This window comes from Bison bison, unplaced genomic scaffold (assembly GCF_000754665.1).
Source record: "Bison bison bison isolate TAMUID 2011002044 unplaced genomic scaffold, Bison_UMD1.0 scf7180017864061, whole genome shotgun sequence".
Lineage (NCBI taxonomy): Eukaryota > Metazoa > Chordata > Mammalia > Artiodactyla > Bovidae > Bison > Bison bison.
The window spans coordinates 3926671-3948993 of NW_011494633.1; the positions used below are offsets into that span (position 1 = coordinate 3926671).

The following is a 22323-nucleotide window of genomic DNA, read 5'->3' on the forward strand; positions in this document are numbered from 1 at the left end:
TTCTAGCCATTAGGAAAGGAACAGGAATTTGCTCTTAAGCTTGATTTTGTATTTAAAATAATATAAGACCTTGGCAAGTGTGTTTTAAGTGGAAAAGGAGACGTGAAAACTAACTCAGACTGCCACCAAGATGCGTGTGTGCGTGCTCAGTCGCTTCACTTGTGTCTGACTCCTTGCGACCCCATGGACTGTAACTTGCCAGGCGCCTCTGTCCATGGGATTCTTCAGCAAGAATACTGGAGTGGGTTGCCATGCCTCTTCCCCCTGCAAGAGGATCTTCCCAACCCAGGGATCGAACCCATGGCTCCTGCAATGGCAGGTGGGTTCTTCACCCACTGAGCCACTTGGGAAGCCCAACACCAAGATACTCCTCAGCAAATGCTCTGCTGAGCTGGGGCACTGGGCAGAAGATTTTTACTTAGTGCCTACATTTCAGAAGAGCATGAGCAAGAAAAGAGGCTTCCGTCTTCAGACCCAGAAAGCAGTAATTATGTGGATTCAGGCCTGGTTTGTGAAATACTTACTTCCGAATGAAGACTGGCTTAAGGCGAGGCTCCATCTCATCCTCACTGTCTGTGTACTCCTCATACTCAGACTCTGATTCGGACTCCTCCCCAGAACGTCCCTCGTCTTCCACCTCCATGACTTCCAGCTCTTCATTTTTTCTCTCCTGTGCTCTTTGGCGCATCATGCCACGGCGCCGCTCTATTTCCTATCAAGTTACATGTCCAAACCAGTCAGCCAAATGGCCTGTGCTCTGTGGTGGCTTTTTATTCTTACCTCATCAAGCTCAACAAATTCTGGTTGAGTAAATGCACCTTAGTAGCACTCTATTTCAATCCTATCCAAAACAAGTAGGGAACACTGGATCAGACTTCTGCCAAAAGCAGATATCTTGCGCTTCTAAGGCCTTAACAAAGGAGCACTGGCCCTTAACAAAGGAGCACTGGCCCTAATTTCTTCTTCCACCCAGAAAGAACTTCCCACTTTCCTTAATCATACCTCTTCATCAATCTCTTCTTCCTCTTCTTCACTGCTATCTTCTCGTTCCATGCGCCAAGGATCTCCTTCTACTTCGGAGTCACTTTCTCCAACCACTTCAGGCTCCACTATTTTCCGATGTCGAGCCAATCTGAAAGACAGTGTCCGACTGTAATACCAACCTCACAAAAAGGACATTTCCTTAGTCACAGAGCACCAGGACATTATGTTTCCTTTTATTAGTACTGAAGCCTTGAGATGAGGAAACTGAGGTGCAGATTAAAGAAACTAACTCAAAGTGTCAGAAGAAATAGTCAAGTTGGATCTAAAACATTACGTGTATGCTGAGGCACCCTGGGGCACTGTACCAAGCTTAGATGGGTGCACTGGGATATACTATAAAGCTCAAAGTAGTTGAGTTTCAATGGCAGATCACATTATGTTTCCTTTCAATGGTATCGTGTCTTTATAAAACTGTTTTTTTGGGCTGCTGTGATAAAAAGCAAGTTCTGCATGAAAGTCAATATAGAATAGGAAATGAGTGACTGTGCCAATGTGACTCTAAGGTTTGAGAAGTTGTTAGTGCCCAAGAGGCACATAAACCCCAAAAGTAATTGTGGTTATGTAAAAATGAAATAAAAATGTTTTTTCTTTTATAGGTATTAAAGTTTTTAAGTATCTAAGTTGCTAGGACATAAATATTTATTAAATCACTTAGCTCTAACTACTTAATAAAGAGAATTGTTTGGGCCCAGAGGCTCTGTGAAAAAACTCCTGAGACTATGTGAACTGTGAAAGTTGGGAACCTCTGGCTACTCTGTAAGGTAATGTCTCAGTCAATACAAAATAAAAATCCCTCGTCGGAAGGGGTCCCTTTCTGACATGAGACCACTCATCAGTCCTTTTCTCCTACTTTATCAGTATCATTTCTCCTCCTTAGCTTTTAGAATAACTACCTGGAAAAGATCAATTTCTCAAATTTTAGAAAACATCTCTGTGCGAAAAAGACCCCTCAACAAACCAACCAGCGATCTGTGCTTTCAATCCCCTTAATGAGTCATTTTCCAAACCCCACTCTGCTTTAGTTTCCTGGCTTGTAAAAATGGGGATAATCATACCCTCATAAAGTCATTATGTGGATTACAACAATTAGTTAAAGTAATATACCAGGAACAGTGCCTGGTGCACAGCAAGTGCAACTCAAGTATTAGCAGTTATTGCTGGGTTCACGCCCAGGATAACAGAACCCTCATCATTACCTCTCCTCCACATCTTCACTAATACGGTTCTGCAGACGCCGCAGCCGAGGGTCACTAGATGAATCCTCCTCCTGTTCCTCGGGCTCTGCTTCTTGTTCTTTGGCTTTCTTAATGAACTGAAACTCTTCATCCTCCTCATCTGAGGACTCCATAGGGGCATAGTCTGGCCTCTTTCCCGACACATAACGTTTTACCTTCACTTTTTCCATCGAAATCTCACCTGGGTAAGAAACAGAACTTACGTTTCAGTAACCTCTTTCCCAGTGTCCCTCAACCCTTGGCCTTTCCAGGTAAAAAAGCCCTGTATTCCTGGCAAACCAAGTCCAAGGAGGAGAAGGAGCCCTGACCCAACCATCTATTCAACTACATCTTTTTCCTACAAAGGCCAAGGCATGAGAAGGCGTTCCTGTGAACACCAAAACTAATGATAATGAGGTTTAGCTTGGGTACAATGAGTGGAGGAAGGGTGGGCAGTGAAACAATACAAAGTCCCTCCTAATAGGGAGACTACATCCACCTTAACTATATGCTTAAGTGAATTATTTGTTTAACAGTGCCCAGCACACAGGGTGACTTCAGTCGGAATATAAAATTAAAATAGTGTTCAGTCATTCTTTTAGTTCCTCAAGATATTTCTCTGGCAGTCTTTATATAATCTATTACCACATAACTCCATCTTCTAATCTTTATTTCTACCTTTTCTTTTAGCTATGTGTTACCAAACCTGCAAGAGTAGATTATATTTCTTTTACAAATACCAACAATTCCAGTGAACAGAAAATCAGTGAAAACTAAGCAACACATTTTCTAACAGGAATATCACCTGGATAACCAAGCTGGACAGTTCAAGGGAAAACTTTAGGTGGACTTCACTTACAAACATAGATACAGGCAACATAAAAACTAACCAAGAAGCCCCTCTAAGCTATAGGGACATAATTAAAATTTAGCCCAGGACTACAAGGATGGCTTAACCTTAGAAAATTAACAGGGAAAAAGTAATATACTTTTTAAAGTTTATATACTTACAGTCACACAATCTTAACAATAGATACAGCAAACATTAATGATAAAATATTAGAAGCACTCCTTTAAAAAACAGTAGGCATCGTTACGTTGTCCCTATCATACCTTCTAATCAACATTGTATTATGGTTTCAGGGCAATAAGAAAAGAAAGAGATAAAAGGTAAGAATTAAAAAGGAAGAAACTGCCACAATTTGCAGCCAATATGATTACTTACGTAGAAAATACAAGATAACCAGAGAAGCTTAAAAAATTCAAGTGGAAAGGTGTATAAATGCTAGATAAAAATAAATGTACCTGTACATTGGCTACATATAATTAGAAAATACAGTTTAAAAATTCTATTTACAATAGCAACTAATCTATAAGATACTAAGAAGTAAATATGTCTTCGTGCATGCTCTGTGGCTTAGTTGTGTCCGACTCTTTGCGACCGCACGGACTGTAGCCCACCAGGCTCCTCTGTCCATGGGGATTCTCCAGGCAAGAATACTGGAGTGAGTTGCCATTTCCTCCTCCAGAGCGTCTTCCTCACCCAGGGATCAAACCTTTGTCTTCTTCATTGGCAGTATTTTTTTAAACCACCTGGGAGGCCCTTATATGTCTTCAGGGAATGCAAATTAAAAAAAAAAAAATACAATGAGATGTTGCTACACACAGAATGGCCAAAATCTAGAGCTCTGACAATACCAAATGCTGGTAACAATGTGGAGCAACAGGATCTCTGATTTATTGTTGGTGGGAGTGCAAAATGGCACAACCACTTTGGAAGATAGTTTGGTGGTTTCATACAAAACTAAGCATCAGATCAGATCAGATCAGATCAGATGCTCAGTTGTGTCCGACTCTTTGCGACCCCATGAATCGCAGCACGCCAGGCCTCCCTGTCCTCCAACTCCCGGAGTTCACTGAGACTCATGTCCATCGAGTCAGTGATGCCATCCAGCCATCTCATTCTCTGTCGTCCCCTTCTCCTCTTGCCCCCAATCCGTCCCAGCATCAGAGTCTTTTCCAAAGAGTCAACTCTTCACATGAGGTGGCCAAAGTACTGGAGTTTCAGCTTTAGCATCATTCCTTCCAAAGAAATCCCAGGGCTGATCTCCTTCAGTATGGACTGGTTGGATCTCCTTGCAGTCCAAGGGACTCTCAAGAGTCTTCTCCAACACCACAGTTCAAAAGCATCAAACTAAGCATACTCTTACCATATGATCTAATTTCTGCTCTTTGGTATTTATACAAAGGAGCAAAACACAAAAACCTGCACATGGATATTTATTGTAGCTCTGTTCATAACTGCCAAAACTTGTAAGCAACCAAAGTGTCCTTCATGAGGTGAATGGATAAGTAAACTATGGTACATCCAGATGATGGAATATTACTCAGCAACAACAAAACAAAAAGAGCTATCAAGCCATGAAAATACATGCAGGAACCTTAAATGCATATTACTAAGTGAAAATACTGTGTGATACCATAATGATGGATATATATCCCTATACATTTGTCCAAATCCATAGAATGTACATCAGAGTGAATCTTAATGTAAACTACCGACTGAATGATAAATGATGTGTCAGTGTAGATTCACACTACCCTAGTAGAAATTTTTACGCAAGTGCACTAAAGAGACATGTTTAAGCACTATTTGTAAAAGGAACAAAATGACAACTAAATGTCCCTCAACAGGGATCAAACTGTGGTTTAATTATACAATGGAACTTATAAGCAGTTAAAGGGGCTTCCCTGGTGGCTCAGAGGTTAAGAATCCACCTGCCAATGAAGGAGACACCGGTTCTATCCCTGGGTAGGGAAGATCCCCTGGAGAAGGAAATGGAAACCCACTCCAGTAATCTTGCCTGGGAAATCCCAAGGATAGAGGAACCTGGTGAGCTACAGTCCCATGGAGTCCCAGAGTCAGACAGGACTTAGCAACTAAACAACAAGCAGTTAAAATGAGTGAATAAGACCTTCATGTATCCAAAGGACACTTCTCCAAAGTCATGTTGACTTAAGAAAAAAAACAACAAAAGGCAGAATGCACAAAGATAGATACTGTATATTTAAAAGATAAAAAGAACTGACATTATTTTCCAAATACTTTACTGAAAAAACTCGGACTTTCAGTCTGACTCCCCAAACAAGTACAGTTTTCCTTCATCCATCTGCACTCATTAGAATCCTACCCATCCTTTAAAGATCAAGTTAAATATTCCAATCTGAAGAGATTATTTCTTCTCTGTCCTCCCAAAGCATTTCGTTTATATCACCTATGTGACAGGTTTTATAGGTGGGAAAGACCATAAACTTGTTCAGAATGTGCGTCTTTTTACATGTCTCACAGACTATGAGTTCCTTACACCACTGTTTTACACCATTCTGTATTCAATTTAACAAATACAGTCACTGCGATGGCTGAAAGGGATAAAAAGTTTTAAGACAGAGTTCCTGCCTCAAGTAGGTTCTTAACTTACGATATAGCAGACGGAGGTGGACACGTAATTACAATGATACGAGTTATAAAAGCACCATAAACAGACAATGGACAACAAAACGTATGCCACACAACGCCACGCAAATAGCAGGCATTCACTATATTAGCTTAACTTATTGGTGGAGGAGAGAGCACACGGGTTCTACTAACGAGATGAGTTCTAAGTAGCAACGCGATCGGATCCGATTTTGACAGGTAAAGTAGAAGAAATAGGGGCAGGGTCTTAAGGATCGTTGGAGATAAGGTGGTGGGCCCGGGGTAAGTTTGGAATATACTGGCGAAAGAGATAAGATCCGACTGGAAAACCGCTCAACACAGTACCTTTCTCATTGCGAACCGGGACGGCCCCAGCCGTTGACTGAATGGGGGGTTGTTTCATGAGTGAGCTTGGGACAGACATGTTGACGACAGCGTCGGTGACTCCCGAAAGTCGACTGATTTCAAAGTGAACAGCTACAATGTCAACGAACAGATAAAACCCACTCCTCCTAGGACCACTGGAAACTGCTGCGCGACTGATAGAAAGAACCACCACCTACGGCTGAGCTAGAATAACCGGAAGTATACGACCAGAGGATTGTGGGATTGTGGAGGACTTCTAGACGCCTACGACTAGAAGGTGGAGTCTGTTACTGCGCATGTCCGTAGGCTGCCCCGGCGTTCTCAGTCTTGCAGTGTTTGTACGCGTCATCCCGGCGGGAAGTTGGTTCCCCTGGGATTTGCTGTTAAGACCCCGCGACGAGGGAAGTCTCAAGTAAAGGTTTTGTTCGTTAGGTTGGTCTAAACCCGAGTATTACAGGGTAGTGATGAATAGTGAAACTCAGGAGATAATGAACTGCAGTTTGTAAAGACTGTCAAATTTGAAAGCTCAGAGTTTAATCGGAATAGAAATCCCGTTAACAGCACTTGATTAGCTCAGTTGATGAGGCTGAGCGGATTGTGGTGAGGTATTTTTTGGTCACTTGAGGGCAAGTGGTGGTAATTTAGGCCAGTGGCAAGAAAAAAAAAAAAAACCCCCAAGCGGCTTAGAATAATGTCTGAAATCCGAACACTATTAAGCGTTCCAGTTGTGTCCATTTCTGGAGACTGCCTATTATAACATATTCCTGGCTGGAATGTTTGTATATGAGTCCGTAAGTAATTATTAAGCACTTGTGTTTACATCACTTAGATCTCTCTAAGGAGTATGGAATATTGTTAAAAGGCTCGTGTCCTCCAGGAACTTGAATTTTATTTAGTAAGCCTTAATGGGAGGCCTGCTAAGTCGTTTCAGTCGTGTCCGACTCTATGTGACCCCATAGACGGCAGCCCACCAGGCTCCCCCGTCCCTGGGATTCTCCAGGCAAGAACACTGGAGTGGGTTGCCATTTCCCTCTCCAAAGCGTGAAAGTGAAAAGTGAAAGTGAAGTCGCTCGGTCGTGTCTGACTCTTAGCGACTCCATGGATTGCAGCACACCAGGCTTCTCCATCCATGGGATTTTCCAGGCAAGAGTACTGGAGTGGGGTGCCATTGCCTTCTCCAATGGGAGGCCTGGCATGCTGCTGTTCATGTGGTCGCAAAGAGTCGGACACGACTGAGCGACTGAACTGAACTGAAAGGGTTTATAGAATAGGAACAAATAGACCCAATTTTCTAGGTGGATCGTGTTAAAAAAAAAAGGCTAGTTGGTAGAACACATGCACTGTAGAAAAGATATTATAATTGCTGTGTAGGGAGAGAAGGGACAGTGTGAGCAAAGTCTTGAAGTCCAGAGATACGGCATTATATCAGGCGCTGTGAAAAGTTTGATTTTATCAGTAATTTTTGAGTCTAGGAGTGAAAATTGCTGAAGCGAACTTTCCTGAAGGTACTGTTAGTAGCATTACTTCTCAAGTGGTTTCACCTGTGCTACAGTTGGGCCTCAGCTGGGAGAAGAAATAAAATTGGGCAAGTCTCAAAGAACAGTGCACGACAAAGTTTTGAGCTATAAAGGACTGTAAAAGTAGAGTTGATAGAAATTTGTATTGTGAATTTATCAGCTCCAAAACTATGCTATCCCGAGTGAGTAAATCTGACGGGAAGGCAATTCTTTCTGCTCTTGGCAACCCAGAAAATAGAAAACAACAACAACAAAACAACTTTTAATATGGCAACGACTAAAATACAGTGTCCTAAAATCTTATTTATGATGCTTTGTGATACAAAAGTTATTTAAGACTTTCCCCCTGTCCTTGGGCTTTGTAAGGTCATCACTAGAATCTTAGTTAACTGGTGGGTGAAGTTGAAATCACCTTATTAGCTCTTGGGGGGAAAAAAATCAAAATACTTCCCTTCCTAGGAAGAAGAGAATACGGTAGCCATAGGGCATAATTTTCTGGTGGGGGAATCACAAGGAATCATCGGGTCGAGGTAAAGCCTGCAGGTTGATTTCATTTCTTCTCTAGTTCATCTGGCCAACTAAATGCCCCTGAATCTTTTCCAGGCTCACTGCTAGGCGAGGTGGTTTTTCTTTAGGAGAAGCGCAAGTGTTTTTCAAAGTAAGATACAGGCATCAGCAGCGTCAAAAACCACCGGGATCTAAGGTAAAAATGGCGATTCGGTCCCTTCGCTTCCCTAAAGAATTTGAGTTTGGAGTGAGGCTGGCAAGCTTGCGTACCTAGGCGAAAATGTAACGCCCCGTGCCCCTTCCCCCTCCCGTCGGCTGGGATCAGCGCCCGCCTTCGCCGCCCGAGCCTCGCGGGCGCCGGGCTCCTCCTCGCCCCTCCCATCTCCACTCCTCCCCGCCTCTCGCCGCAGTCTTGGCGGGAAGACGCCAGCGGCTACGCTGCGGAAAGATGTCTGGGTCCCGCGCGGAGGCTGAGCAGAAGGGGGGTTCCAGACAGCGACTTCAGGTGAATGTTAGAAACGGCTTGTCCTTTTCGGGTGTGTTGCTGCCTCATTGTTCGTGAGAGATATGCGTGGCGTAGGCAGGGGAGGACTTGCCAAACGGCACTTCCTCGCTGCAAAACTATTTCCTGCTCCTTGGGGCATGTCTCAGTGTAACGGGTTTTGGGTTTTTCCGGGTGTTGCTTCAAAAGATAAGCGGGGATGCCTGTCCTGGTTCTCCTCTGTGGAAACTGGGCCCTTAGCCCCAAGGAAGATGCCTGTCAGTAACCCCAGAAATAGTGTCAGGCTGGGATCAGAAAGTCTGCGTTTGTTATTGTAGTCGTTTTGGTCAGTTTCCCACTCTTGGAACAATTCCAGTTACTCAGTTTCCTCAATAACAAATTGTAGTCATTTTTATTATTGGTCTGGCGGACTCATGGGTCAGTGCCCAGTATAATAATTCTATTTAGGTTAATGAATTAGGTATCTAGATTTTGGAGGGGAAAAAAGTTTCCTTACAGGCTGTCAGCTGGGATTTATGTTGTTATTTTGAAATAGGAATTAGATTTATTTACACAGATCTCTGGGACTTCCCAGGTGGTGCTAGTGCTAAAGAACCTGCCTGAGAATGCGGGAGACCAGAAGAGACGTGGGTTCAATCCCTGGGTTGGGAAGATAACCCTGGAGGAGGGCATGGCAACCCACTCCAGTGGTCTTGCCTGGAGAAACCCATGGATTGAGGAGCCTGGTGGACTGTAGTCTATGGGGTTGTGAAGAGTAAGAAAAGGCTAAGGACCTGGAATTTTAATACTGTTTTCCTTTATTGACCTGAATAGGTGAATGAATATAAGGAAAACCAAAACATCGCTGATACATCTCTGAGACCGGTACAGACTACAGTTTTAGGAGTAACAGCTAAGGTGTGTCTTGTCCCCTTTTCACTCAGTAACTACAATACAGGCCAACTTAAGCGCCTCAAATCTCTATTAGATAAGAATTCTAACAGTGAAGTGACATGTAAGAAATCTAAGAAAGCTGAAATAAAGAAAAGTTGCAGAAGGATTTTAACTCCAAAGATGGAAGCCACATCTTCCAAGGAAGAATCCACTCTGCAAAAATCATCCTTGGATGTTCATGCTGAAAGCAACAAGTGGCAGTACAAGAGCCCTTCAGATACGGTGGTTCTCAGTCCTGATACAGAAAGCAGCCAGGAAGGAGACAGTGACGAAGATACCACACCAGGCCTGGTAAGGATCTAATTACTAGCTTATTCAAATTTTCATGTGTAAAAATTTAGAGCTTTGTTAAGCTATGGTTGAAGGGCCTCTTTAGCTTAAACAGATTATTTTATCATCTAATTTATATTTAAGTGAAATTTTATTTTTTAAATGTACAACAGATAATTTCCTTGGTTTTATTTGGCTCTTGTTTTCTTTTTTGTGGGGGGCTCTTGGTTTTGATTTGTGAAGGAGAGGATTGTCTTTGCTTCTCATTCTTTCTCAGTTTGCTGCACTTATTTTTGAGCTTACTCCTACTTAACGGTGTCTTGCTCGCCTTTACATGTTTATGCATGGTATACCAGAAGAAGTTGACTTGTAAAGGACATATAGAACTTGAGTAACTCTTGATGTTAAGGTGGGAAAATCATCATTAATTGACTGCATTGATGTGCTGAATAATTCCCTTAATTACTTAAAGGAGACAAACGAGGGAATAGAGAAGATACATGAAAAACACTAATTCTGTTTGAAATGATAGTTCGAATCAGTTTAAGGAATTAAGCATCTAATTCTTTTGGCTCTTATTGCCTACCAGGAATGTTGTACCTCATTTAAAGTGACAAATTTTATGACCCTGTCACATGGTAAGAAGTAGATGGAACTGGAACAGAAAATGATGGTAGGGAAAGGGAGATAGGATAATTGAGGCGGTGTTGTAATGAACTAGGACCCGTGGTGGGACAGTGTGGGCTAAGTCAGAAATGCATTGGACTGGGGGTTGGACGCCTAGGTTTTAGGCATGGCCACTTCTAAGAAACCTTGTACCTTTAAGCAAGTCACTTCTGTGGTGAGAGAATTAGATAAGATTGGTAGTTCTCAAACTTTAGTCTGTATTAGAATTACCTGGGGGGCTTGTTAAAACCCTATTGCAGGGCTTCACCACCTGTTTCTGATTCAGACGTTTTGAGTGAGTGTTGAATTTGAATGTCTAAAATAGCTTCCTAGAGACTGGTCCAGGACTGCACTTTGAGAGCCAGTGGACTGGATTGTCTCTTTTTGCCTCTTAGACTCTAAAATTCTGAGTGTTTGAGGCTTAATATAAAGCAGATTTTGTTTTGATGTAAAATAAATAGGGCTTCTCCCTATGGCTCAGTGGTAGAGAATCTGCCTGCCAATGCAGGACACTCGGGTTCAATACCTGGGTTGGGAAGATCCCCTGGAGACGGAAATGGCAATCCACTTCAGTATTCTTGCCTGGAAAATCCCTTGGACAGAGAAGCCTGGCGGGCTACGGTCCATGGGGTCTCGAAAGAGTCAGACACGGTTCAGCAACAAGTAGGGTCAGAAATTAGAACATGAGATAGTGAATACTGGAGATAGTCAAACAGGGCATAGATGCTCAGCATACATTTTCTTACAACAAGCTGAAAGATCTCACATCTTTTTTAGAACATTTCATTCTTTTTTTCTCTTCCCTTTCATTAATTATCGTTTGGGGGTAAAAATTTATGGTACCATGGTTTAGGATCAGTATTTAGTTTATAAGCTTATTTCTTTCTAAATGAAGGATGGCTTTTGTCACATCAAAGACATATAATGACGTATAATGTCCCTCAGTTTGTGTTGTTAAGTCAGTAGGTTGTGTCTGACCCTTGGTGACCCCATGGACTGCAGCCTGTCAGCCTCTTCTGTCCATGGGATTTCCCAGGCAAGAATTACTGGGGTGGGTTGCCATTTCCTTTTCCAGGGGATCTTCCTGACCCAGGGATTGAACCCAAGTCTTCTGCTTTGGCAGTGGATTCTTTACCACTTAGCCACCTGGGAAGCCCTCAGTTTGGGTTCATCTGCTATTTTCTCATGATCAGATTAAGATTTTGCATTTTGGGGAAGGATACCACAGAAGTGAAGGTGCCCTCCTCAGTGTATCATATCAGAGTGTACATGATGTTGTTGATACTTTACTGGTGATGTTGACCTTCATCACTGCTACAGTGGTGTCTGCCAGGATTTCCCAGTGTAAGCTTAGTGTTTTTCCCTTGGTAATTACTGAATGGTTTGAGGAAGGTACTTTGAGACTATGTGAATATCCGGTTTCTGTCATCAAGCATATATTTATTTCTTTATTAAGACAGAATTCACATAACATATACTAAAGTGTATAATTCAGTGTTTTTTGCATATATACATGAAGCATATATTTATTTTTTTATTAAGACAGAATTCACATAACATATACTAAAGTGTATAATTCAGTGTTTTTTGTATATATACATGAAGCTGTATAGCCATCATCACTATCCAATTTCATAAATTTTTATCACTCCAAAAAGAAACTGCATACCTCTCAGTAGTGATTATAAACCCTTCCCCTCCCTCTCTCAGCCTTGGAAAATCGCTTATCTACTTTCTGTCTCTATATATTTGCCTATTCTGGACATTTCATAGAAATGGAATTATACAATATATGGCTTTTTTGGTCTGGCTTCTTACATTTAGCATGTTTTCAGGATTCATTCATGTAGCATGTATTGGTACTTCATTTCCTTTCATGGCTAAATACTATTCCATTGTATGGATATACCACATTTTGTTTATGCATTCATCAGTTGATGGACATTTGAGTTTTCACTTTTTTTTTTTTTTGCTGTTAAGAATAATGCTGCCATGAGCATTTACTTGTGAGATTTTATGTGATGTTTTCCATTCTCTTGGGTGCGCACACACACCTTGGAGCAAAATAGGGTAACTGTGTTTAGCTTTTTGAGGCATTGTCAAATTGTTTTCCAAAGTGACTGCCCCATTTTTACATAACCAATAGCAATGTATATATAAAAAAAATCCAATCTCTGTATACCCTCAGCAATACTTATGTCTTTTGTAACATTTAAAATTTTTAATTGAAGTAAAATGCGCAATGTAAAATTTACCTCTTTGCCATTTTTAAGTGTACAGTTCAGTAGTGTTATGTAAATGTATATAGTTGTAAAACCAGAACTCTTCATCTTGCAGAACTGAAACTATACCCATAAGGGTTTCCCAGGTGCCACTAGTGGCAAAGAACCTGCCTGCCAATGCAGGAGACGTAAGAAACGCAGGTTTGATCCCCGGGTTGGGAAGATCCCCTGGAGAAGAGCATGGCAACCCATTCCAGTATTCTTGCCTGGGGAATCCCCAGGGACAGAGGAGCCTGGTGGGCTACAGTCCATAATGTCGCAAAGAGTCGGACACGACTGAAGTGACTTAGCACACATGCCCATACCCATTAAAAAACTCCTCATTCTCCAGCTCTTCAGCCCCTAACCAGTCTACTTTCTGTCTCTATGGATTTGACTACTGTAGGTACCATGTATAAGTGGAAGCATACAATGTTTGTCTTTTTGTGACCGTTATTTCACTTAACGTAAAGTCCTTAACTATTTTGGTTATAGCCTTACTAGTGGATATGAAGTGGTATCTCATTGTGGTTTTGATTTGCATTTTTCTAATGACTAATGATGTTGAACATCTTTACATGTGCATACTTGCAATTTGTACTTTGGAGAAATGTCTATTTAAGTCATTTGCCTATTTAACAAATTAGGTCGTGCACATTTGAGTCAGGTCTAAAGAGGTGGATGAACGTAGAACCTATTATACAGAGTGAAGTAAGTCAGAAAGAGAAATACAAAAAAAAAAAAAAGAGAAATACAAGTATTGTATACTGATGCCTCGGAGAAGGCAATGGCACCCCACTCTAGTACTCTTGCCTAGAAAATCCCATGGACAGAGGAGCCTGGTGGGCTGCAGTCCATGTGGTCGCTAAGAGTCGGACACGACTGAGCAACTTCACTTTCACTTTTCACTTTCCTGCATTGGAGAAGGAAATGGCAACCCACTCCAGTGTTCTTGTCTGGAGAATCCCAGGGATGGGGGAGCCTGGTGGGCTGCCGTCTATGGGGTCACACAGAGTAGAACATGACTGAAGTGACTTAGCATAGCATAGCATAGCATACTGATGCCTATATATGGAATCTAGCAAGATGGCACTGATGAATTTATTTTCAGGCAGCAATGGAGGAACAGAGAAAACAGACCTATGGACGTTGAGGGAGGGGAGGAGGGAGAAGGTGAGATGTATGGAAAGAGCAACATGGAAACTTACATTACCATATGTAAAATAGAGAGCCAATGGGAATCTGTTGTTTTGCTCAGGAAACTCAAACAGGAGCTCTGTACCAACCTAGAGGGATGGGATGTGAAGGGAATTGGGAGGGAAGTTCAAAAGGGAGGGGATATATGCATACCTATGGCTGATTCATGTTGAGGTTTGACAGAAAACAGCAAAATTCTGTAAAGCAATTATCCTTCAATTAAAAAATTAAAAAAGAATTAAGTTGTCCTTTTTTTCTCTCTCTTTTTATTGTTGAATTGTAAGAGTTCTTTATATATTCTGGACACTGGATCTTTACTAGGTATATTATTTGCAAATATTTTCTCCCATTCTGGGACTTTGTTTTCACTTTCTTGACAGTGTCCTGTGTACAAATGTTTTGAATTTTAATTTAAATTAAAAAAAATTTATTTTTATTTTTGGCTGCTCTATGCATTTTTGGTCTTCATTGCTGTACGTGGGCTTTCTCTGGTTATGGCACATGGGGACTACTCTTTGTTGTGTGTGGGCTTCTCATTGTGGTTTCTCTTGTGGGGCATCGGCTCTAGGCACACAGGCTTCAGTTGTTGTGACACTTGGCTCGGTAGTTGTGTTGCATAGATCTGGTTACTCCATGGCATGTGGGATCCTCTTGAACTAGGGATCGAACCCATGTCCCCTGTACTGGCAGACAGACTCCCAACCCTGGACCGCCAGGGAAGTCCTTAAATTTAATTGTTAAAAATGTTATCAGTAGTTTTAATTTGAGTCCAGTTTATTTTTTCTTTTGTTACTGATGCTTTCATGTCATATCTAAGAAACCATTGGCAAATCCAGGTTTATAGAGATTAAAACGTATATTTTCTTCTGAGAGTTTTGTAGTCTGGCTTTTAAATTTAAGTCTTTGATCCATTTTGAGTTAATTTTTATATATCACATGAGATAAGGATCCAAATTCATACTTTTGCATGTGGATATACATTTGTCCTAGAGCAATCTGTTGTCAAAACTCTTCTTTCCCATTGAATGGTCTGGACTTCCTTAATGAAAATAAATTCACCATAGGTGTATAGATTTATTTCTAGACTCAGATTTATTCAGTTGATCTATCTGCCTATCTGAATGCCAGTATCACACTCTTTTAAATGCTGTTAATGTTGTTCTTTAGTCACTAAGTCGTGTCTGACTCTTTGCAACCCCATGAACTGCAGCACACCAGGCTTCTCTGTCCAATACTTTCTCCCAGAGTTCGCTCAGACTCATGTCCATTGAGTCAGTGATGCCATCCAACTTCTCATCATCTGTCACCCCCTTCTCCTCTTGCCCTCAATCTTTCCCAGCATCAGGGTCTTTTCCAGTGAGTCAGCTCTTTGCATCAGGTGGACAAAGTACTGTAGCTTTGTACTAAGTTTTGAAACCAGGAAGTGTGAGTCTTGTTTTCAAGATTGTTTGGTTGTTATGGGTTCCTTTCAATTCCGTATGAATTTTAGGATCAGCTTATCCATATTTGCAAAACTGACATTTAAAATTTTGACAAGAGATTGTCAAATCTATAGATCAATTTGGGGAATACTGCCATTTAAAAAATATTAAGTATTTCAGTCTATGAACATGAGCTGTCTTTCCACTTATTTAGATTTTCTTTAATTTCTTTCAATGTTTTATAATTTTCTGTGCACAAGTCTTTACTTCTTTGGTTAAATTTGTGTCAAAGTATGTTCTTTTTCAAACAGTTTTTCTATGTATTTGTGGCTGCACGGGGACTTTGTTGGCTGTGTATAGCTGTGGCTTCTCATTGCAGTGGCTTCCTTTGTTGTGTCTTGAGGGCTCAGTTGCCCTGCAGCCTGTGGGATCTTCCTGGATGAGGGCTGGAACCCACGTCCCTTTGGCAGGCAGACACCCAACCGTTGGACCACCAGGGAAGTCCCCTAAATATATTATTCTTTTTGATACTATTATGGTATTTGTTTCTTAATTTCATTTTCTGATTGTTCATTGCTAATGTACAGAAACACAACTTATTTTTATATATTGATGTGCAATTCATGGGGTTGCAAAGAGTCGGACACGACTGAGTGATCTGATCTGATCTGATCTTACAACTTTGCTGAAATTGTTTACTCTCATTTTTTTGTGTGTGGATTCTTTTTAAGATTTTCTACAGATAAGATCATGTCATTGGCAGTAAAGATTGTTACATTTCTTCCTTTTCAATCTGGATGTCTTTTATTTCCTTTTTTGCCTAATTCCCCTGGCTAGAACTTCCAGTACAGTGTTGAATAGAAGTGGTGAGAGCAGACATATTTATCTTGTTCCTGAGTTTAGGGGAAAAGCTTTCAGTATTTCACCGTTAAGTATGATGTTAGCTGAGAAACGTATATTTCTTAAAATTTTTATTTCGAAGTGCTTAACAGATTCATAGGAATTTGCAAAAATAGTACAGAGTGGTTTCATTTACCCTTCACCCAGTTTTTCCCTAATGAGTACATCTTATTTTATTTTTGATCAGTTAGTTAACTTTTTTGGCTGTGCCACACAGCTTGTCGCATCTTAGTTCCCTGGCCATGAATTGAACCAGAGCAGTGACAGTGCAGAGTCCTAAGCACTAGGCAACCAGGAGATTTCCCCCAGTGAGCACATGTTAAATAACTACATTGCAGTATCAAAACCAGGAAATTCATACAGATGCTAGGTGTGTGTCCTGTTCTGTATCATTTTATCACATGTGTAGATTCATGTAACCACCACCACAATCGTGATACAGAACTGTTCCATCTCTGCAAAGATCTCCTTTAGACTACCCCTTTATAGTTAAGGCCACGGCACTCCTTCCCACCAGCCTTAACCCCTGGCAACCACTGATTTGTTTTCCATCTCTACACTTTTGTCATTTGGAGAACATTATATGTGTGTTCATACAGCTGGTAAATTTTTGGCATCAGGACATTTTTAATTCAAGTTATTTTTCTTTTGTTTTCTAAAGGTAGCATTTTCCCTCTTATTTTATATATGCAGTAACTGCTCAAATGTCTCTGAAGATAAAACATTAATGGGGTTAAAAACATTTCTATTTCTTATAATATATATTTACTTTGAGAACCCACTTTGATATTCTTTGCTTGGTCTTTGATGTTGCAAGTCCTGGAGGGGCAGATAATGGGTGAGAATAGTTTGAATGATGCATACCTCGAAAAAAGTCTTATTTTTCTTAATAAATTTTCTTATTTTTTCCTGTGGTAATTAGAATCATTTAAATTTTGTTCCTTTGATCTCCAAATGCAGCGTTTTAAGATAGATTCTTAGGAAGTCTGATGATGGTGGTAATGTTTTCCTCTGAGAGGCATTGTTCAAGGCAGTGACGAAATAACCATTCACCTTTGCTGTCACTATGATGTGTGTGAGAAGATTCTTCATTTTGGTCAAACTGATACTTGTACATACTTGTTTAGGTCATAGTAAGTCATAATTCTGTGTGTGTATATATATTTGTTGTTGTTCAGTTGTTCATGTCCAACTCTTTGCAGCCCCATGAACTGCAGCATGCTAGGATTCTCTGTCCTTAACTGTCTCCTGAAGTTTGCTCAGACTCATGTCCATTGAGTCAGTGATGCTATTTAACCATCTCATTCTCCTCTGCCTGCTTCTCCTCCTGCCTTCAGTCTTTCCCAGAATCTGGGTCTTTTCCGTGAGTCAGCTCTTTGCATCAGGTGGCCAAAGTATTGGAGCTTCAGCATCAGTCCTTCCAGTGAATATTCAGAGTTGATTTCTTTCAGGATGGACTGGATTTATCTCCTTGCAGTCCAAAGAACTCTCAAGAGTCTTCTCCAGCATCACAGTTTGAAAGCATCAAGTTTTTAGCACTCAGCCTTCTTTATGGTCCTACTCTTACATCTGTACATGACTACTGGAAAAACCATAGCTTTTACTGTATGGACCTTTGTTGGCAAAGTGATGTCTCTGCTTTTTAATACGATGTCTAGGTTTGTCATAGCTTTCTTCCAAGGAGCAAGCGTCTTTTAATTTCATGGTTATAGTCACCATCCACAGTGATTTTAGAGCCCAAGAAAATAATATCTGTCACTGTTTCCACTTTTTTCACCATCTGTTTGCCATGAAGTATTGGGACTGGATGCCCTGATCTTAGTTTCACACAAAGGTAATTCCATATGTGGTGGTGGTTTAGTCGCGGTGTCGTGTCCAGCTCTTTGTGACCCCATGGACTGTAGCCCACCAGGCTTCTCTGTCCAGGGGATTTCCCAGGCAAGAATACTGGAGTGGGTTGCCGTTTCCTTCTCCAGGGCATCTTCCTGACCCAGGAATTGAACCCGCCTCTTCTGCATTGCAGGTGGATTCTTTACCACTGAACCAGTGGGGAAGCCTCAATTCCATATGCACACACATGTATGTATACACAGAACCAAATCAAAACAGCCAGCAATTTTCTGTTATATACCTATTTGTGATCACTGCTCAACAGACAAATTAGACTTTAGGCCATTTTAGCTTTTTTCCCCCACATCGCCTATTGACTTACTGTAGAAGATTAAGTTTACACATGTGCTGTCTCCTCCTCCTTCCCATGTTTTACCTTCCGTGTTACATATAGTCCAAGCTTTACCTCAGGTGTAAAATTTTTCTCAGTATAAATCGATGAATTCTAATGGCTTTATATATATTATATATATGTGTGTATGTATGCTGCTACTGCTAAGTCACTTCAGTTGTGTCCGACTCTGTGTGACCCCATAGACGGCAGTCCACCAGGCTCCACCGTCCCTGGGATTCTCCAGGCAAGAACACTGGAGTGGGTTGCCATTTTCTTCTCCAATGCAGGAAAGTGAAAAGTGAAAGGGAAGTCGCTTAGTCGTGTCCGACTCTTCGAGACTCCATGGACTGCAGCCTACCAGGCTCCTCCGTCCGTGGGATTTTCTAGGCAAGAGTACTGGAGTCGGGTGCCGTTGCCTTCTCCGTGCTGGAGTGGGGTGCCATTGCCTTCTTTGGTGTGTGTGTGTGTGTGTATGTATGTATATAATTCATGAAATGTTTTCTGGTACCCTCCATCATTCTGGACCATTTTCTCTTTCTTGGCCTTCTCTTTACTGTTTTTCTTTAAATTTCTTTTTTCTCTCTCCTGTGTTGGACTTCTGTAGCCTGGATCCTGTCTTTCTTTTTCTTGGTTTATTGTCTAATTTTGATGAAGTTCAGCTTATAGTAACTTCCTGAAAGCTGGTGTATGACAGATAGTTTTCTGCTGGTAAGTGCTCAGTCATGTCTGACTCTTTGCAACCCCATGGACTGTAGCCTGCCAGGCTCCTCTGTCCAGGGGATTTTTTCAGGTAAGAATACTGGAGTGGGTTGGCTTTTCCTTCTCCAGGTGATCTTCCCAGCCCAAGGATTGAACCTGGGTCTCTTGCATCTGCTGCATTGGTAGGTGGATTCTTCACCACTCGCACCACCTGGGCAGCCCAACAGATTGTTTGCATGTCTGAAAAAGTCTTTATGCTTTACATTTGATTGTTGGCATTATTGGATTTAGAATTGTAAGTTGAAAATAATTTTTCCTTAACATTTTTAACATATTCTTCCTTTGTCTTCTAGCTTCCTGGATATTGTGAAGTTATCATTCTTGGTTCTTTGTGGTCTGTTTTTCCCTCTGCAAACTTTCGGAATCTTCTCTTTATTTCACTCATCTTCAGGTATTGAGAAATTTTGTGATGATATGCCTGGGCTTGAGTCTTGTTTTCATTCATTGTGTGGTATACACGTTGGGCCCTTTTAATCTGGAAACTCATTTCTTCTGTTTTCAGAAGCTTTCTTGTATTATTTCTCTAATGATTTTCTCTCCTCCATTTTCTCTGCTCCTTTCCCCGCCCTATAGTAACTATTAGTTGGATATTGGACCTCTAAGATTCTCTAGTTTAAAACTGTCTTTTCTGCTCATGTGATTCTCTTTTTTATTGAATTTCTTTAATCATCTCAGTGAATTTAAAAATTTCTGTTTTTGAGTTCTTTCTTGTTTTGCTTAATAAAAAGGTCAGTTTGTGAAAGGGCCAGTAAAAAGTAATGTGCTATTGGGCTGTCCTACTTGACTTCTGATATCAGATCACTTGTTATTTAATTGGGAAGCTGTGCATATATCCTGCAATTATCCCAGACCCAAACTCTTTCTCTCAGTATCCAGTGCAGCAAAGTTTATGTGCTGTTTGGTAATACAACATAAAATAACCATAGTAGGTGCAATTTGAAGGAACATATACATGTGGAGAATGCAACAACTAGTTTTGTGGGGTATTTTTGCTGTGGATTATGTAAATAATAGAATCTTTTTGGTGTGATTTTATAGGATGATTTTTCAGAATTGTCACCATACGAAAGGAAGAGACTGAAGAACATATCAGAAAATGCAAACTTTTTTGCTTCTCTTCAGTTGTCTGAGGTTTGTTTGAAGTTTCTAATCTAAACTGAGACACTATTCCTCTTGCTAGTAGGTCCATAAAATACTCATTATCAGGTTTCATAGTGTCAAATGAGGGAGGGTAAAATTAGCAAGATCTACACTTAATACAGTTTACCGTATTTTATTGATTCCAAGACTTTTTTTTTTTAAACTGTTGTATTAAAGCTGTAATTGGAAGCTTCCCCTCACTCCTTTCTATCCCTGGTCAGGGAGCTAAGACCCCACACGCCTCGAGGCACAGCCAAAATAAAGAATAGAGGAAAATATGGTTAGTATTGGAAGCTTTAAGGGTTAATGGCCATAAGTATGCTAATGTTTTCTAATCATTATTACTAAAGGTATAATTTACATTGAAGGTCTTCACACTGCGGTCAAGCTTCTATGTGTGTGAGAAGAGCTGTCCAGGAGGGTGTGATATGTTTCACCCCAAAATACATTAAAACCCTTGGCTTTATTAAATAGTTTCTGGGCATACCAGATTCCTAAATATTCACTGTGTATTTGCATCTTGAGGGGAGGGAGGGTGAGTTAATATAAGGCACTAAATTGCTGAGTCACTCACTAACAGTTGAAAATTCATCAGAAATGGAGACAAAAATACCTCTGATTTTGACTTTAGTTAACAGAAATTACTATTGATTTATGGAAGTATAACCTGTAACTTTTCTGGAAAACACCCACAAAGGATTGCCTGAAGTGGAAGTTGAACTTGGAAATTTGTAATAGTATATTCAGTAAATGTTTGCTTATGTCAACTTGTTAGTAGCCTGGTCCCAGGAATCAGAATGTCAGTACTTTAGATAGTATTATATACTACTCTTTATTATTGATAGTGTATTTGTCTCATGTCTGCTACCAAGAGCAGTTGTCACATCCCAAGGTTCTTTACTTCCTGTATAGATCTTGGCTTAGTGTGCATACAGTAGCAGATACTCAAATGTTTTAGAAGGTAAGCTATGTAGTTACAGTATTACTTTTTTTTTAATAAGATAGTATTTTTACATGTATTATGTTTTGTGTATTTTACAGTCAGCCGCAAGGTTCCGTGAAATGATAAAGAAGAGACAGCCTCCTGAGTCCAAAAGGTAAAAGATTGGGTTTACATTTCCTATACCATGATATATTGCTGAGTTGTTTTATAATTTGAAAAAATGGTTCTACATAGTACAATAAGTAGCAGATCAGAAACAGTAATTTGGTTTAATCGTTTATATCTCTAAGGGAATACTATCTTTAATAACTCTAAAGTTCTCATCTTCATCAAAGGACTGTAGAGGAAATAAAATCTTGAGAACTGAATTTTATTTATATTTATTATCGCAGCTAATGGAGGGAAATCTTTTTTTTTCAACATTTATAATTTTTTTTGGTTGTACTGGGTCTTCATTGCTACGTGGGCTCTCTAATTGTGGCAAGCAGGGCTGTTCTCTAGGTGCAGTGCGTGAGTTTTTCATTGCAGGGGCTTCTCTCGTTGTGGAGCATAGGTGCTAGGCACACAGGCTTCAGTAGTTGTGGCACACGGGCTTTGGTTACTCCGTGGCATGTGGAATCTTCTTGGACCAGGGATCGAGCCCATGTCCCCTGCATTGGCAGGCGGATTCTTATCCACTGTACTACCAGGGAACTCTGAGAGAAATCTTTTTTACCACTAAATTGTTCTTATTTTTCCCTAAAAAAAAAACTATTGTTTTTAAAGATTCCTCTATTTTATTTTTTTGTTTTTTCTTTCCCGTTCCTAGAATAAAGGAAGGAAATTAACATTTGTTGCACATCTGTGAAATACAGTGCATGCACGCATGCTAAGTTGCTTCGGTCGTGTCCGAGTCTTTGTGACCCTATGGACACAGGCTTTGCTGTCTGTGGGAGTCTCCAGGCAAGAATACTGGAGTGGGTTGCCATTTCCTTCTCTGAAATA

The 22323-nt window shown here is 40.6% G+C and overlaps 2 protein-coding genes across 9 annotated transcripts in view; one reads left to right on the top strand and one right to left on the bottom strand.

The window, feature by feature from the left end:
• MFAP1 (microfibrillar-associated protein 1) overlaps positions 1-6314 on the bottom strand; it is an 11546-nt gene extending 5232 nt beyond the window's left edge. The window contains exons 1-4 of the mRNA XM_010836165.1: positions 6079-6314; positions 2241-2460; positions 1003-1132; positions 525-712 (exon numbers count right to left, since the gene is read on the bottom strand). Of these exons, the coding sequence (XP_010834467.1) occupies positions 525-712; positions 1003-1132; positions 2241-2460; positions 6079-6157 (617 nt within the window). The 5' untranslated portion in view covers positions 6158-6314. The remainder of the gene's footprint in view (positions 1-524; positions 713-1002; positions 1133-2240; positions 2461-6078) is intronic.
• A 29-nt stretch (positions 6315-6343) lies between these two features.
• The window catches only part of WDR76 (WD repeat domain 76), a 54556-nt gene continuing 38576 nt past the window's right edge, over positions 6344-22323 (top strand). For 2 of the 8 annotated variants that reach the window (XM_010836167.1, XM_010836169.1), the window contains exons 1-6: positions 6346-6511; positions 8220-8319; positions 8449-8628; positions 9439-9849; positions 20295-20387; positions 21438-21493. In XM_010836167.1, coding sequence (XP_010834469.1) covers positions 6396-6511; positions 8220-8319; positions 8449-8628; positions 9439-9849; positions 20295-20387; positions 21438-21493 — 956 coding nt within the window. In that variant the 5' untranslated portion in view covers positions 6346-6395. Of the gene's footprint in view, positions 6532-8219; positions 8320-8448; positions 8660-9438; positions 9850-20294; positions 20388-21437; positions 21494-22323 lie in introns of those variants that run through there. The other 6 variants (XM_010836174.1, XM_010836171.1, XM_010836172.1 and 3 more) reach the window with 6 other exon arrangements.